Here is a 15,954-nt window from a genome sequence, read left to right on the forward strand (position 1 = left end):
GATGGTATGGGAAGAATATTTTGCTCATGATTTGAACCAAATTAAACCTCAGGAGCAGCTACTTACCAAGTACATTTGCAAAATTGCTTGCACTCCAATAAGTTCTTAAAGCCTATATTTAATTAAAAGATGGGTGACTGCCATGACGACAATCTCTCTCTCTCTCTCTCTCTCTCTCTCTCTCTCTCTCTCTCTCTCTCTCTCTCTCTCTCTCTCTCTCTCTCTCTCTCTCTCTCTCTCTCTCTCTCTCTCTCTCTCTCTCTCTCTCTCTCTCTCTCTCTCTCTCTCTCTCTCTCTCTCTCTCTCTCTCTCTCTCTCTACTCCACACCAACTTCACAAATATCTTCTCCTACAAAACACATTGTCTTCTAGAAAGAGGTATTGAGATAAGACAGCACACAATACAAGGATAACTTTCCAATAAGATAGAAAAATTGGAGTTTATTAAAATGATTTTCCGGTCACAAAATAACAGTGTCGATATACTGACGATAGAAAAGTCGACCATTTTCTCACGTCAATCATTTCCTTTTCCAACAGAACACACGTCGTTTTAACATTATCTGTGGCGTGTTATCAACGTTTTCCCCAAAATGTTGGTCAACACCACATTCCATATACATAATTACTAGTAATGACATCAGTCCATGTAGTTACCCGGCAAATTAAAACTAATGGTGTGAAACTTGTATAACTTACTCGTGAGTTGGCGAAAATCCAGTTCTCCTCTGTATTCCAAAGCAAATTTGTATTCCAAAGCAAATTTGCGGAATAACTAAATGCTACAGAGTTTGACCTTGCTCCTTCAACGTTACGAAGACGGGTATACAACGTTAGAGTTCAAGAGATTTTCATTTGCGACAGAAACATGAGCAGTGAACACGTAGCAGACGACATTTATTAGTATAGTCTTCGCTTTCACAATCCTGACGTCATGGACCTAGGTCTTGCGCCCTCTATGGCCAGGTCTGGAAATACAGCTACTTTCTTCACAATAAAATAGTCACACTGAATAATTGCACAGATGCACTTCTGGAAAACTTTTATCAAGACTTAATATACCCCCATCCCCTTCCTTGTTATGAAAAGAAATATTGGGGATAAAAAGAACACTGGTAGGACAAACCACAGAAATCTACTGATCCTGCTAATACTTCAAGCTGGGGACCATTGGAACAGGGACGCACTTACTGTAGTCTAGTGTCCCAGTACTATGTTCGAAAAAACACTCAATGTGTACATGGGTACCTATTTGCATGAATGAGTCAAGAATTGCTAATTGGGATGGTGTATTTTAAATATGGCAAATGCGATACAATATTTGGTGATTGAATTGTTTATTTCTATTGAAATGAAGACAAGATACATACATATATTAAGAGTCAAATTAGATAAAAAAAATTACTTTTGAATTTTCACATTTTAACATTCAAGATACAGACAAGTTTGTAATATCATAACTTGTGATTCTTTACCATAATAGACTATTTGTTATGAGTTTTGAATATGATTTACATAATTTTGAGAATACAGAATGAATTAGCTTTTGTGAGGAGTATGAGAGATCATCTACAACTCCTAAAAAATGTGTTTGCTATATATCTCAAACACCCATCTAGCAAGTGAACCAAGTCAAAATGAAGTAAACAAGTAACATTAGTGCATAGCATTAGGAACATTGAACATACGGCTATATGCTATAGTTCCAGAGGTGAGTCATGTGACCAACCCTGAACATCAGACTGGGCTTCAGACAAAGTTTCAGTTTTGCTTTCACTAAATATCAATTGTGTTTAGTGTTTCAAAAGTTCAAGTTCATTGTTGATATGGGCTATGTTGATAAAATGATTGTGAGGGTCTTTCTCCTAATTGTTGACACATACATGAAAATCTAACCCAACCCAACATCCTTTAGGTGTGCCCACAGATATGAACAGAATGAAAATACAATCTATTGCTGGACAGACTAGATCTATGAATTCTAAGAAGTATGAAAGTGTCCTACGTTGAGTGTGTAGCAACATTAATAGGAAAGAATAGTTTGTAGTTATGCCAAAGCTGTCAAAACCACATTCCAATTAGACTGAAAGACTTGTTGTTGGCACACATTTACTTGCTCCCCACACATAGAAATTAAAATTGACAATAACAACAGCAACAACAACAATTATTTTACTTCAGATTCCAGAACAAAGTATGTGTTACTAAATATGGAACAGACCCTCGGTCTATGGGTTAACACAGGAATAGCAATCCATTCTACCATTTGGTCTTAGTTTAGATACCATTTTAGTCATTAAAAGTACCAATAACATCCCCAATTTCAAGAAAAAGATGCAATAAATACAAACCTATACCTGGACCATGAAGGACCTGAACCATCATTGACACTGTGACAAAAGTCTAAAATACAATACAACATATATGTACAACAATTTGCAGTGTTACACCACATTATCTAAATTACAATTATATAAATTACGGAAACAATATTTCATTGCACCAAAATAAAATACAAACAAATTTGCATCAATATATTAACTACTACTAGCTAATTACTTGACAGACAACTGACCCTGTTATAAGTTGCAATGACATCATGGCTGTAACTGTAGATAAACGTACAACAATATCTAATATGTATTATGTTATGATGGTTCCAGTCATTACCATAAATTATCTAGTGCTCTGGTGGTGTGTACATGCATGTAGAGTGAAGTGTTCCAAAAACATCTGACAGATAAACTCTATTTAAATATTTTCATGAATATTAATTTCAGAAAAGTACACAGCATTTCATATTATCTTGTTCTGCTGGTAAATCCACCATTTTCTTCTATAAACTCTTCCAATGCTTTGAGAACTTGCTGTGCATCATGGGATGTGAGTGTATGGTCTTCCATTTTAGCTGTCTGTAGCAATATGGCTCCATTTCCACAGTTATTCAAAAATATGCAAGATCTGGAAAGTAAACATGGTCAAATTTCAGTTAATGGTGAGAAAAACCATATAACAGGATTCTTTATCACAAGTTAGTAAGCCTGATAAGTTTTATAGTTTTATATGGCAATGTAATTGGACATATTTATGTCTGTGATATGCACTACTCACTGACTGCACATCTTTTAACATATAGAAGTAATCTGCCATAACAAAAACAAAAATATATCAAAATTTTGAGCTCCTGTGGCTTTCTTTCTACAAGATGATATTAACTCACCTATAGAGGGCATAGTGATCATTTTCTGCTTGTCGTATCAGTCTCTTCAATGTGTTCATGTCTTGGATTGCCTTCAGTTTAAAATTCTCAATAACCTGTCTTAGATATACTGGGTTATCTGTCTGTCCTTTGCACAATGCCTTGGCCCAATCTTCACAAAATTCATTGTACTCTATGAATAAGTCAATGTATATGTATTAATGGGATCACCTGACAGCTAAGTTTGTTGGTTAGAACATCAGAATCCACCATGTGTATACCTGAGTTTTTGTTTACAGTGGTGTATAGGTCAAACTTAATATCTTAGTTCCAAGGTTCCACAAATGTTCCAAGGGTTTTAATAGACACTTCAAGCAAGAAGCAGGTTAATTTTTATCCACCTTTTCTGGGTTTAATACACATCATTGTAAAATACAGCCTCTTTTATGGCACATCCAAGACGCTGTAGTTTCATTCACATACAAAATCTTTTATTTTATGTATAGCCAATTTATCCACTTTGTACATTAACACTACAACCAACCAATCAGATTGCTTTCAGAGCCGTATGGGATCAGAGCTTGATATTTCACAGTGTCCTGGAAGAAATATCAGCTCTGGTTTGTGAGAATGTAAATACACTTTACAAATAGCTACACATGTAGTTGTGATTGTTGACTTGAGAAGGAAATGGGGCTTATCAAAATATTGGATATACTCCATTTTTAGCAATATATTAAACAAACTTCAATGCTGAATAAATATCGAGTTTTGCAATTTGATGTTGGGCTGGAGTAAATGAACACTGCCATACCTTCATTTCCAAAACTGACTTTATCACCTGTTATAGTCAGTGTACAAATTCCCTGTGTTCTTGTAGAGGGTGTTTTCTGTTTGTCACCTACAGCAATATCAACTAGAGGCACTGTACTTGGGGCCTTGTCTACTGCCTCATGTTCATTCATTCTGCTGGTCTGAAGTAAACCAGCAAGAGTACAACACTGGGACAACCTGCAACATAAATGATATATGTGGATGGATTAAATGCTAATGACACTATAGCATATGTGATGACTGGATACACATGCTTTGAATGATAGTCTTGTCTCGTAAGTTTGCCTAAAGGTCAGGATTGCATATGGTAACACTCTACTGTGCAGTTACTGTGTATGATTAGGCACCAGGTACTAAGCATGCAGTTACTGTGTATGATTAGTCACCAGTTACTAAGCATGTAGTTACTGTGTAAGATTAGTCACCAGGTACTAAGCATGTAGTTACTGTGTATGATTAGTCACCAGGTACTAAGCATGTAGTTACTGTGTATGATTAGTCACCAGGTACTAAGCATGTAGTTACTGTGTGTGATTAGTCACCAGGTACTAAGCATGTAGTTACTGTGTGTGATTAGGCACCAGGTACTAAGCATGTAGTTACTGTGTATGATTAGTCACCAGGTACTAAGCATGTAGTTACTGTGTGTGATTAGGCACCAGGTACTAAGCATGTAGTTACTGTGTATGATTAGGCACCAGGTACTAAGCATGTAGTTACTGTTTATGATTAGGCACCAGGTACTAAGCATGTAGTTACTGTTTATGATTAGGCACCAGGTACTAAGCATGTAGTTACTGTGTATGATTAGTCACCAGGTACTAAGCATGTAGTTACTGTGTATGATTAGGCACCAGGTACTAAGCATGTAGTTACTGTTTATGATTAGGCACCAGGTACTAAGCATGTAGTTACTGTTTATGATTAGGCACCAGGTACTAAGCATGTAGTTACTGTTTATGATTAGGCACCAGGTACTAAGCATGTAGTTACTGTTTATGATTAGGCACCAGGTACTAAGCATGTAGTTACTGTGTGTGATTAGGCACCAGGTACTAAGCATGTAGTTACTGTTTATGATTAGGCACCAGGTACTAAGCATGTAGTTACTGTGTGATCAAGATAGTGTAATCATCAGAAGTTCCAAAAACAGTACACTGCAAATCTGAGGGACTAGTTTTTAGAGTCAGTCTGCTGAGACTATAATTAAACCAACATCCATTCAATAGCTTATCACTGTTGTATCAACATGTTGCGATAGGTTGTTTTAGTTGTATCTAGCTTTGTAAACCAAAGCCTTGACTATACTAGTATATAGGTAAATATTAGTACTTTATTCAGTCAGAAATCATCATAAATGCTGTCTGCAGTAGACACAATGACTTTACTAACTGCTTATCATAAGGAACTTTGCCTGACCTATCTAGCTAGAGAGTAGTAGCTAGTATAAAAATTAGCCTGAAGTATTCACTTACTTGTGGATATCTTTTTGTAAGTTGTCATCACCTCCCTTGATATCTAGTTTGTAATCCATCATTGCCTAAAGAAAAACACACTATATCATTATACCTAACTTTGTACATACAATTAGTTGTTGTAGTTCTTAACTCATTTCACCCTTGTTTAGCAACAGGTATTAAAGTAATGCAAAATTTTTGTCATACAACTTACTGAAATGCACTTGCTTACGATGATAACAACTGATATGTTGAAACTGAGGTTGCATGTCTGCCAGCTACATGATTCCAAAGGCACTTTCAAGTGATTAACATAAAAGTTTCTTTAACTAGCCAGTAAATCAGTTTCTTCAATCTGTCTCTTTCAGGTGTTTACTATAACATTTTCTTTAACTATGTCTTAAGTCAGTCAACTCTATTATTGTCAGGTGACACATATCACATTGCCAAATGATATTACATAAGCAAATGACAATATTACATGACCAAAATTGACACAAGACCTGATGAAGTGCATCACATGACCAAATGACATCATATGACCAAGTGACACTACCATAAGACCATAATGACAATGCTGTATGTTCAAGTGACAATATCACATGGCCAAATGACAATATCATATCACCTAGTGACAATATCACATGGCTATAGGGCAATATCATATCACCTAGTGACAATATCACATGGCTATAGGGCAATACCATATGACAAAGTGATAATATCATATGATCAAATAGAGGTCAGTTCACTACTCACTGCATGTATGAGGTAAACTGCATCCATTTGTAATTTGTTGACACTCCTAGAGAGGAACTCTATGGACTCCTGGTACCAATCTGTCAGGTAACATTGAATGTTATCTATTTCTGTTAACTAAAAACATGACAGATGAAGGAAATTAACATAAACAGTATATAGATTGTACATGACAATTGGCTATTATCTTTATTTGTGCTTATTACACTTCAACATTATTACACAAGTTGTCATTGGTCAGAATTGAATCACATGACCTTCTTTAAATAGACTATTGTGGTTCTTTCTTTCAATTTTGAACATTGAGTGTGTATATTGTAAGACTGATTCTGCTTGGCTACACGTAAGTACTAGATTTGGTATGGGAATGCCTATGGTGTTGTGTCAGATGTATGTAATGAGTACTCACAAAAGAACAAACGACAGTAAACGTAAACCTAAATTAAATTGTAAAGTGTACAATACATCGGATTTTAATCAGATTAAGACAAGACATGACACAACATAACATGACACGACATGACACAAGACAAGACACAACATGACACGACATGACACAACATGACACGACATAATAAGTCAAGACAAGAAAAGACATGGCATGACATGAAAATTAATAATATCGAGACTTACACTGATATCCACCAATGACAATAGACCATGGCTGAAGATCTCCAGTTCAATTCTAAAGGTATTCCAGTTAAGACTTCATAAGTTGTCAATTTATTGTAACTCTAGTTCATCTACATGGCATCACTGCTGCTCACGGTTTTATGCAGTGTTACCATAAAATGTTCACCCTGCTTCTGCTTGACTTCTTCAAGGTGACATTGATGCCCTCATCAGCTTTCTACATGTTTGATTTGTTATGCAAGGATGAGCACAAAAATTATTTGACAAAAAGCTACTATCATTTTCATAGTTTGATAGGCATCCATGAACAATTAATTATTTAATAATACATGTAAAACAAATGTATGTATATCAATATCTACTGATACTTTGAAGTCTGCATCTCAACCACATCATAAAATTGTGCTACCTATTGCAGCAATGATAAAACATAATGAACCCTAGCAGACATAAATTCTTTCGAAAGGATATAGATCTAGTACAGATTCAATATTGGTAATGAAGCAGACGACATATTCCCGTGAAGTGACTCCACTGCCATCACCGTCCATTGATACCATTTCTTGGTCTGGTTGTCGGAGCAAACAATAGAAACAGTACGATGACATATCTGAAATCCTACAAACAGAACAAAAGATCAAAAAGTTATAATCATTATGAGATCAAGATAGTCAGTAACTGGTATTGATGAAATAAATTTGTAAAGATTGGACAGTAACATTAGTTTTACTTATATACATATCTATTCATATTCTTTGAATTATTCATGTATCAAACCAAGGATGACTTCCATATGCTACAACATGTCACATGTTGTCCAGACTATTTCAAGAATAAATATGCATAGACTTGAGAAAGTAAGGCTTATACAGTCTGTAAGGTACATCACATCAGGGCATTATCATTTTCATAGTTTGATATACAACCATGAATAATTAATGATCTAATAATGATATTGAAACAGTCAGCATCATTTGGTCAGAAAGAAACAACCACAGGTTATTGTTCAGCTCAGTGGAGTGATCAAATTATTAACAGTAATGTTCACATATATTCATAAAAAAATTAAAATATAACAGTTCAGGAATTTTAACATGAATATGAAGTGATCATACCAAGTATCCTTCTGTAAAAATGGTATTTCAAAACATCAATCAATATATAATAACTAATAACACAAACACATATTTATGGGTCTCAAGGGACAATTCTAATAATTAAATTGTAATATGAGTCATCCAATTATTCATTTACACACTGTAAGATACTCAAATTGCATTTCTACACTGTTTTGTACAATGCCGACTACTGTATTTGACTTATAAAATGAGTAAGGTCACCACAGCAATTATCAGTAGTGCATGAAAGTAAATACTAGTACATGTAGTTGAACATGCAAGTCAAATAATTGATCTAGAGATCCACTTTTTTTCTTCTTTTTGGGGAGGGGTGTATTATTTTCTGAGAGGGGGTATATCCCAATCCCAACCCTAAGAATAGTAAGATTACTTATGAGTAAAAATGTTCAAAAGTACCATTAATTTCCGAAATTTTTTATAAATTCAAATTGCACAGGTATAATTATATATTCCCAGATATTTGTCTTTATCAAACCAAATGGATTTTTGTCACTCCTTGTGTGCATAGTGATAAGGCATGTTGTATAACTTGTATTTTCCTTGGCTAGGATAAGAAATACATTTGGCAATACTACCAGTATATCATATGGTTAAGCTGAACACAATAAGAAATAACAGAAGAGTGATGACTAACCCAAGCTGCATTGCTGCTACATTGCCACTACCACTATATACAGTACCCCTGGATAATCTTTTGGCAATTCCACTACGAAGTTCTGTTTCATGTTCTGCTGACAAATCTGTTGCTATCACAGATATGCTGTCAAATGGATTTAAAAAAAAAAAAACCTAGTAAACTAGTTTGACAAGAATAAAGAATGGTGGACCAAATACATAATAGATACACATTATTTAAGTTTACATTCATAACTGTACTAAGGCTGTATGGTCAGGATTAGGTGAGGGCTTGATATACTGTTAGAATTCATAGCATCATTACATCTGATTCATATTGTCGGCAATGAGTCGGTACTGTTCTACATGTGTCCAATTTACTCCAAAGACAAACAATCATGCACAGCTTGAACCCTGGAGGCTATAGGAGAATTCAAAGGGTTTAATCTCTGATAAAGACATCATCTGCATCATTTACAGCATCTATTTCACTCGTTGTCATAATCATCGTCATCGTCATTGTCATTGTTGACATCGACATCGTCGATGTTGTCGTCGTCGGCGTCATCGTTGTCATCATCGTCGCCGCCGCTGCCACCACCACCACCATCACTACCACCTTAATCATCATCATCATCATCATCAACTTCCACTGGCTGTGTAGCAGACAACCACAAATTTATAGCGATCATTGGCAGGTGCAGCAATATGACCTACTTGTAACATGCCCTCAAAATCCCCTAATAAATGCTGATGCCTTAGTCTCCTCTTACCATTTTGGGGGCACATAAAGGGAAACATCATCATGTTTGTGACTTTGACTAGAAATGTCTTTATATTACCAGGTAATTATGAACCGTTTGGCTGTAGGTAAACTTAGCTTGCCTATTATAATAGGATAATACTTGATTCACACAAAACTTTAATGTAACATATTTCTATACATTATTACACAAATTGTTTATTCATTTTTGCAACAACTTTCAAAATTTTCTCATAGGTGTCATCACTAGAATTACTACATGTATGTTTGATCATTAGTATGGTAGGAAGATACCATACATGTACTACACACTTCTCTGTGAAGCAATAAAATATTGTTTGGAGTGTTCCAACAGGCAGAAAGTACTTTATTGTATTTCTATAAACTAGGTGCTATTCTAACTCATTTCAATACCTCAAGTCACTGTTGACCACAGCTTCTTTCTGAAGAAAGTCTGCAACTGTACCATGTTGATTGTCATTGACTTCATGCACTGGTGTGGAGACTGGACTTGGTCTGAAATAAAACAACTACTAGTAATTACATTCACTAATTATGCACTGGTGGTTACGGGTCTTATCTGGCTTTATTTTTAAATAATTTCAACTAGTTACCACTACTTCCTGAGGTTGTTTTTTATGAATAGTTTTAATTTTAATCAATACGTATTTCTATTACTGAAAAGAAATTTCCTTCAATGTTCCATGCATGGCATCATGATCAGGGATAATAATAATAATAATAATAACAATAATAAATTAATAATAATAAAATTCATGTTGTTGTTCTGTGGCAGAACCTTGTTGCATGTCTTCTTGTATATATTACGTGGTGTGTGGACTTACATAACCCTACAAACCGGTGTTATTTTACCCCTTTCATATATTATCGGCCAAATATATCAATATTATTGATACTTTATTACAGGTATATTCTGAAACATATTTTAGGTCAAAAGTGTCTGTTGTGAGAATATAATTCATCAAATATTTGAATAATCTCTGTAATGTAATATAATGTGTATAGCCACTAAACAGTTCCATGTCTTACTTATAAATTATTGTATTCTTCAGATACCTGTGACATATTTTTGTATATTTTATAATGCAATAAAAAATCTATTGCATTGGCATAATTGAAAGCGTTAGAAGACATGGTTTTCTAGGACCACGTAATTCAACTGATGTAGAAATTGTACCTACTACATGTGTCTAAGACTGCGTACAGTGTCTCTGGTTTTTATTATAACACTAAACAGATATCTACCTTGAAAGTGGCCTATCATAATTCGTTGTGTTTGATTTTTGATCTTAAACGTGTTGTTAGTATCAGTAATAATTTTGTAATTAGGAATATCCTTAATTTCACTTCATTGCAACGTATTAAAGTTGTTATTTACATTTTGTAAACGTTTAATGGACAGCAAGAATACTGTTATTTACAGTTGTGTACATTCTGATTCCTATTTCCATTCTAGCTTTTGGAAACACTTTACGTCGATTCTTTACTAGTGCTCTTTGTACTTTTTAGACTTTAATTTATGGAAGGTTTTCACTTCAGTGTTACATTTTAGAGTTTTCTCTTTCTTTCTTTTTATTTGTATGGCCCACTGGCCTGAAATAAAGAATAATAATTACGTCATAAAAATGAATGATGTGCACCTCGAGTCTCATGAATTGCAAAACATTTCATAATCCTCTAACGTACAACCAAGAATGCCATTACAATTCAAATTAAATGCTTACATTACAGTCTGTAAGAATCGACAATCTGCCATCGATCGCAATTATTTCAGATGATCATGATACCATCCATACTGCCAGGCACCTACAACTTACAAGTACAACGCACCACGTAGACTTTGGAACCCTATGCCTATGTGAGATGTACGTGTGTCAAAGGCTAACACGGCGTGTCTTACCTGTTTGCGTGATATGTGTACAGAGCGAAGAATTTATAGTGTTTCTCTTTCTCTTCCGCATTCGTACCCTCTGATGTATCGCCGTCCGGTGCAACAACAGAAACTGGTTTCCCTTCCTCCTGGGAAATCACAGTTTCGACTTCTTCCGCATCGGCCATTGCTGACCGATATGCGCAAGGTCAATGCGCAGCAGTGACCTAGTTCAGTGACCTATACAATCATAACACATAATGCACATAATCAATGAAACATTAAAATGAGTTTGTGATGATATGGGAACTCTGTGGGAAACTATGGATCGAAATATTCTGAAGACAAATTTCTTGATCTTCTGATCTTAGTTAGGCTATTAACAACTTTTGGGTTCTTTTGAAGATAAAGAAACTTTATCTATATTTTAGTCCAGAAGAAAACTTTGTTAGTGCTTCCAACTTGTAGTCACAACTTGTAGTTTGTACTGACCCTGTTACAGAATGTGTTACTTTAACTGGAAATAGGACCCTGTTACACAATGTGTTACTTTAACTGGAAATAGGACCCTGTTACAGAATGTGTTACTTTAACTGGAAATAGGACCCTGTTACAGAATGTGTTACTTTAACTGGAAATAGGACCCTGTTACAGAATGTGTTACTTTAACTGGAAATAGGACCATGTTACAGAATGTGTTACTTTAACTGGAAATAGGACCCTGTTACAGACTGTGTTACTTTAACTGGAAATAGGACCCCGTTACAGAATGTGTTACTTTAACTGGAAATAGGACCCTGTTACAGAATGTGTTACTTTAACTGGAAATAGGACCCTGTTACAGACTGTGTTACTTTAACTGGAAATAGGACCCCGTTACAGAATGTGTTACTTTAACTGGAAATAGGACCCTGTTACAGAATGTGTTACTTTAACTGGAAATAGGACCCTGTTACAGACTGTGTTACTTTAACTGGAAATAGGACCCCGTTACAGAATGTGTTACTTTAACTGGAAATAGGACCCTGTTACAGAATGTGTTACTTTAACTGGAAATAGGACCCTGTTACAGAATGTGTTACTTTAACTGGAAATAGGACCCTGTTACAGAATGTGTTACTTTAACTTGAAATAGGACCCTGTTACAGAATGTGTTACTTTAACTGGAAATAGGACCCTGTTACAGAATGTGTTACTTTAACTGGAAATAGGACCCTGTTACAGAATGTGTTACTTTAACTTGAAATAGGACCCCGTAACAGACTGTGTTACTTTAACTGGAAATAGGACCCTGTTACAGAATGTGTTACTTTAACTGGAAATAGGACCCTGTTACAGAATGTGTTACTTTAACTGGAAATAGGACCCTGTTACAGACTGTGTTACTTTAACTGGAAATAGGACCCCGTTACAGACTGAGTTACTTTAACTGGAAATAGGACCCTGTTACAGAATGTGTTACTTTAACTGGAAATAGGACCCTGTTACAGAATGTGTTACTTTAACTGGAAATAGGACCCCGTTACAGAATGTGTTACTTTAACTGGAAAGAGGACCTATGGGAATTTTAGAACGTTAAAGCTTACCTAGAGGGTGTGATTTTTTGTGAAGATGAAGACTAAGGGGAATGAATAAAATACATTCTCATTATTGTTTCAATTATTTAATACTGACAATTTGATAACTATGCATCACTATGCTCCCATTCGCTTAGATAGATTAACTAGGTTCACCTCGTCACGTTTTGTCATATGTATGATATCATATAAAGCCCCATTAGTTACTTCTATTTATAGATATAGCTAGAATCATAGGCGTTGTACTAGAATAGTGCAATCTTTGAATCTCTAGTCATTATAATTGCAGCAGGAAGGAATACCCACAGTACACAGCTTTTTATTTTACAATATTATGATCTATGAATGATGTTAAAATGATCTACAGTATTTCCCCTCGTATCATTTCTCATTCAATTTAACGTAAAGCTTGACTGATGATTACACGCGTAACGTGTGATAGATTTGGTTCTGAGATACCGTTTTAACCATCGCCAAACGTAAATTAATTGATACAGATATACAAACCTATCTAAATAGACACATCGATACATACTACACATTAATACAAATACATACATACATACATACATACATACATACATACATACATACATACATACATACATACATACATACATACATACATACATACATACAGACAGACAGACAGACAGACAGACAGACAGACAGACAGACAGACAGACAGACAGACAGACAGACAGACAGACAGACATACATACATACATACATACATACATACATACATACATACATACATACATACATACATACATACATACATACATACATACATACATACATACATACATACATACATACATACATACATACATACATACATACATACATACATGATCATGTGTTTTCTCAAAAGACTCTAATCTCGATATGTGATGCATATGACGTCTACTATTAAAGATACAACTACGTGTCACATCAACTATCTCAAAGTTAATACAGGACAACTGATATTTAAATACTCATATGTTGAGCACACTCATATATCATGCCATGCCATATCATACCATACCATACCATACCATACCATACCATACCATATTATAAGTCTTAACATAACATATCATACCATACCATACCATACCATACCGTACCGTACCATACCGTACCGTACCGTACCCATACCATACCATACCATATCATAAGTCTTAACATAACATATCATATACATTATCATATCTCATATCGTACCAGCTGGGTAAGGCTAAAAGCCTATAAGTTGTTCAAAGGTCAATCAGGTTCATCTTAGTTTTTACATGTGGCTGCTACTCACCACGAGACAAGTGAACAGACAGCAAATTCAAGTTGCAAGAATGAATAACTGCTATAGCCTTTGGCCAAACAAATCTTACACCCCATACTAGTATGTAGGGACTGTAGTTAAACAGGGTATTTGAAACCATGGACAAATAAACTCATTGTAGACAACTTGTAAGAACCTTTTGAAAGAAATGATGCATGTTATGCTGCCCTGATACACTGCAGAAACTGTTGACAGTCAGTCAGGCCGAGATGCGTGTTTTACTGTATACTGTGTAAGTGTCGTCTCTTTAGAACGGCTATGTATAAATACATTCTTTCGCCATTTAAAAAAAATACACCACTATAATAAAAAATATTGAATACATTGGTCAATTTTATTAAATGGAAAACATTCAATAACATGTCATCCAAAAGAAATCACAAGACTTGAAGGTAAGTAAGAAACTTGAAATAATATTTGGTAAAAAGATACTGGTATTCTGACCAGCCTGAGTGTAAATTTGTAAAAATTAGCACAAAATATTCAAAACGGAAATACATGAACATACTGTTAAAACCTATTTCCAGCCACCTGAAACATCACTCCATGACAACATTCCTTACCATCATAACAATATATACACTATGTTTATGACACACTTTCGATACAACTGTTGTGGTGTAGATTGAAGGTCATGAGAAAGGAGACAATTTGTCATCCCAAGACCATTCCAGTTATGTCAGCGTCATTTAATGATTCGATATGTAAACGTATATTTAAATATTTGAAAGTAATGACCAATGACTGTCATTAAATTCTACATTATATAATTATATCTATAACGATTGACGCTATGAGATCTACATTATCAAACTTACAACCAAACATTTCCTTAATAGGAGAAAAAGCGTTATTCACCAGACATAGCCAAAACACTGTGCGTCACACATAATGCACATGCGTCATTTTTCTTCGATTCTATAATATGATATACAAAAAATAGGATTAATTAAAACACACTTATTCCTAAAATTATTGAAGTCTGGTATGAATTTTAACGTTGAATTTAAAGTTAGGCATGTATTTATACTAGACTTCAATGACTTTAGTGATAACAGTGTCTTGCATTACTCTGTTTGTCAAATACGCGGCAACATGAATGCGAGGGGATAACATATCTCCATGGCTGCCGTTGACAACATGCAAGGCAATGATAAAGAAAAATGAAATCTACCAGGGCAGTTTGGATAAAAACTTTTCTGGTTTCTTAACACATATCTGCACTATCTAGCTACGTTTTCATACCTTGACAAAACCAAAAGGTTTTCAGTTTCAGTGTCACTTTAACCGCTATAAATTCTCTTCCCTCACCCCTCCCAAAAAGCAATAGAGCTTTGAGAAAGTCGTTCATTTTCAACGTTGGGGGCGTACAACATCATGTTGTCTACATTGTATTTCCATTTTAATGACGACGACAAAGCCTTTCTAGTTCTTCAGGGCATCCCCTTAACAACATGCATTTTTAATCAGGTTTTTGAACAGTTTTCTTTGAAAAACACTTTTAAGAAAATTCGATGGAAATTAGGCTCTTTAGTCTATGCAAAGAAATGCACCTTCAATTGTTTTGACGCAAGCATTGGGTTTCACATATCAAACAATTGTATTGCACACTGTGTGTACATGATAGTACAAATACACTCTTTGAACAGTAAAATATTAAATTTAGTAATTTTGCAAATGACAAAAGTTAATATCCATAATGAATAGATCGGGAGGAGACCAGGTGAAGCATTGTAAAACACATTGCATCAAAGCTGAGGGTA

At 34.9% G+C, this 15,954-nt stretch overlaps 1 protein-coding gene across 1 annotated transcript; it reads right to left on the bottom strand.

Annotated features, from left to right (window-relative positions):
* Window positions 1-1,331: 1,331 nt before the first annotated feature.
* On the bottom strand, window positions 1,332-11,478 carry LOC144435632 (protein Njmu-R1-like). Its single transcript, XM_078124230.1, has 10 exons — window positions 11,321-11,478; window positions 9,814-9,915; window positions 8,656-8,781; window positions 7,354-7,500; window positions 6,883-6,940; window positions 6,250-6,366; window positions 5,509-5,573; window positions 4,014-4,210; window positions 3,221-3,392; window positions 1,332-2,961 (listed from the first exon to the last, which is right to left on the bottom strand). The coding sequence occupies exons 1-10, from the start codon at window positions 11,476-11,478 to the stop codon at window positions 2,802-2,804; spliced, it is 1,302 nt and encodes a 433-aa protein (XP_077980356.1). The 3' UTR covers window positions 1,332-2,801.
* Between the last annotated feature and the right edge of the window lie 4,476 nt (window positions 11,479-15,954).

The sequence above is a fragment of the Glandiceps talaboti genome, chromosome 5 (assembly GCF_964340395.1).
Source record: "Glandiceps talaboti chromosome 5, keGlaTala1.1, whole genome shotgun sequence".
NCBI lineage: Eukaryota > Metazoa > Hemichordata > Enteropneusta > Spengelidae > Glandiceps > Glandiceps talaboti.

What these genes read in the sequence shown, in the direction of transcription:
- LOC144435632 (XM_078124230.1), bottom strand. Translation starts at nt 11,478, where the DNA reads ATGGCCGATGCGGAAGAAGTCGAAACTGTGATTTCCCAGGAGGAAGGG. An exon ending in TACACATATCACGCAAACAG is followed by an intron (nt 9,916 to 11,320) that starts GTAAGACACGCC and finishes GTTTTATTTCAG; the next exon opens with ACCAAGTCCAGTCTCCACAC. An exon ending in TGTCATTGGTGGATATCAGT is followed by an intron (nt 6,367 to 6,882) that starts GTAAGTCTCGAT and finishes TCATGTTTTTAG; the next exon opens with TTAACAGAAATAGATAACAT.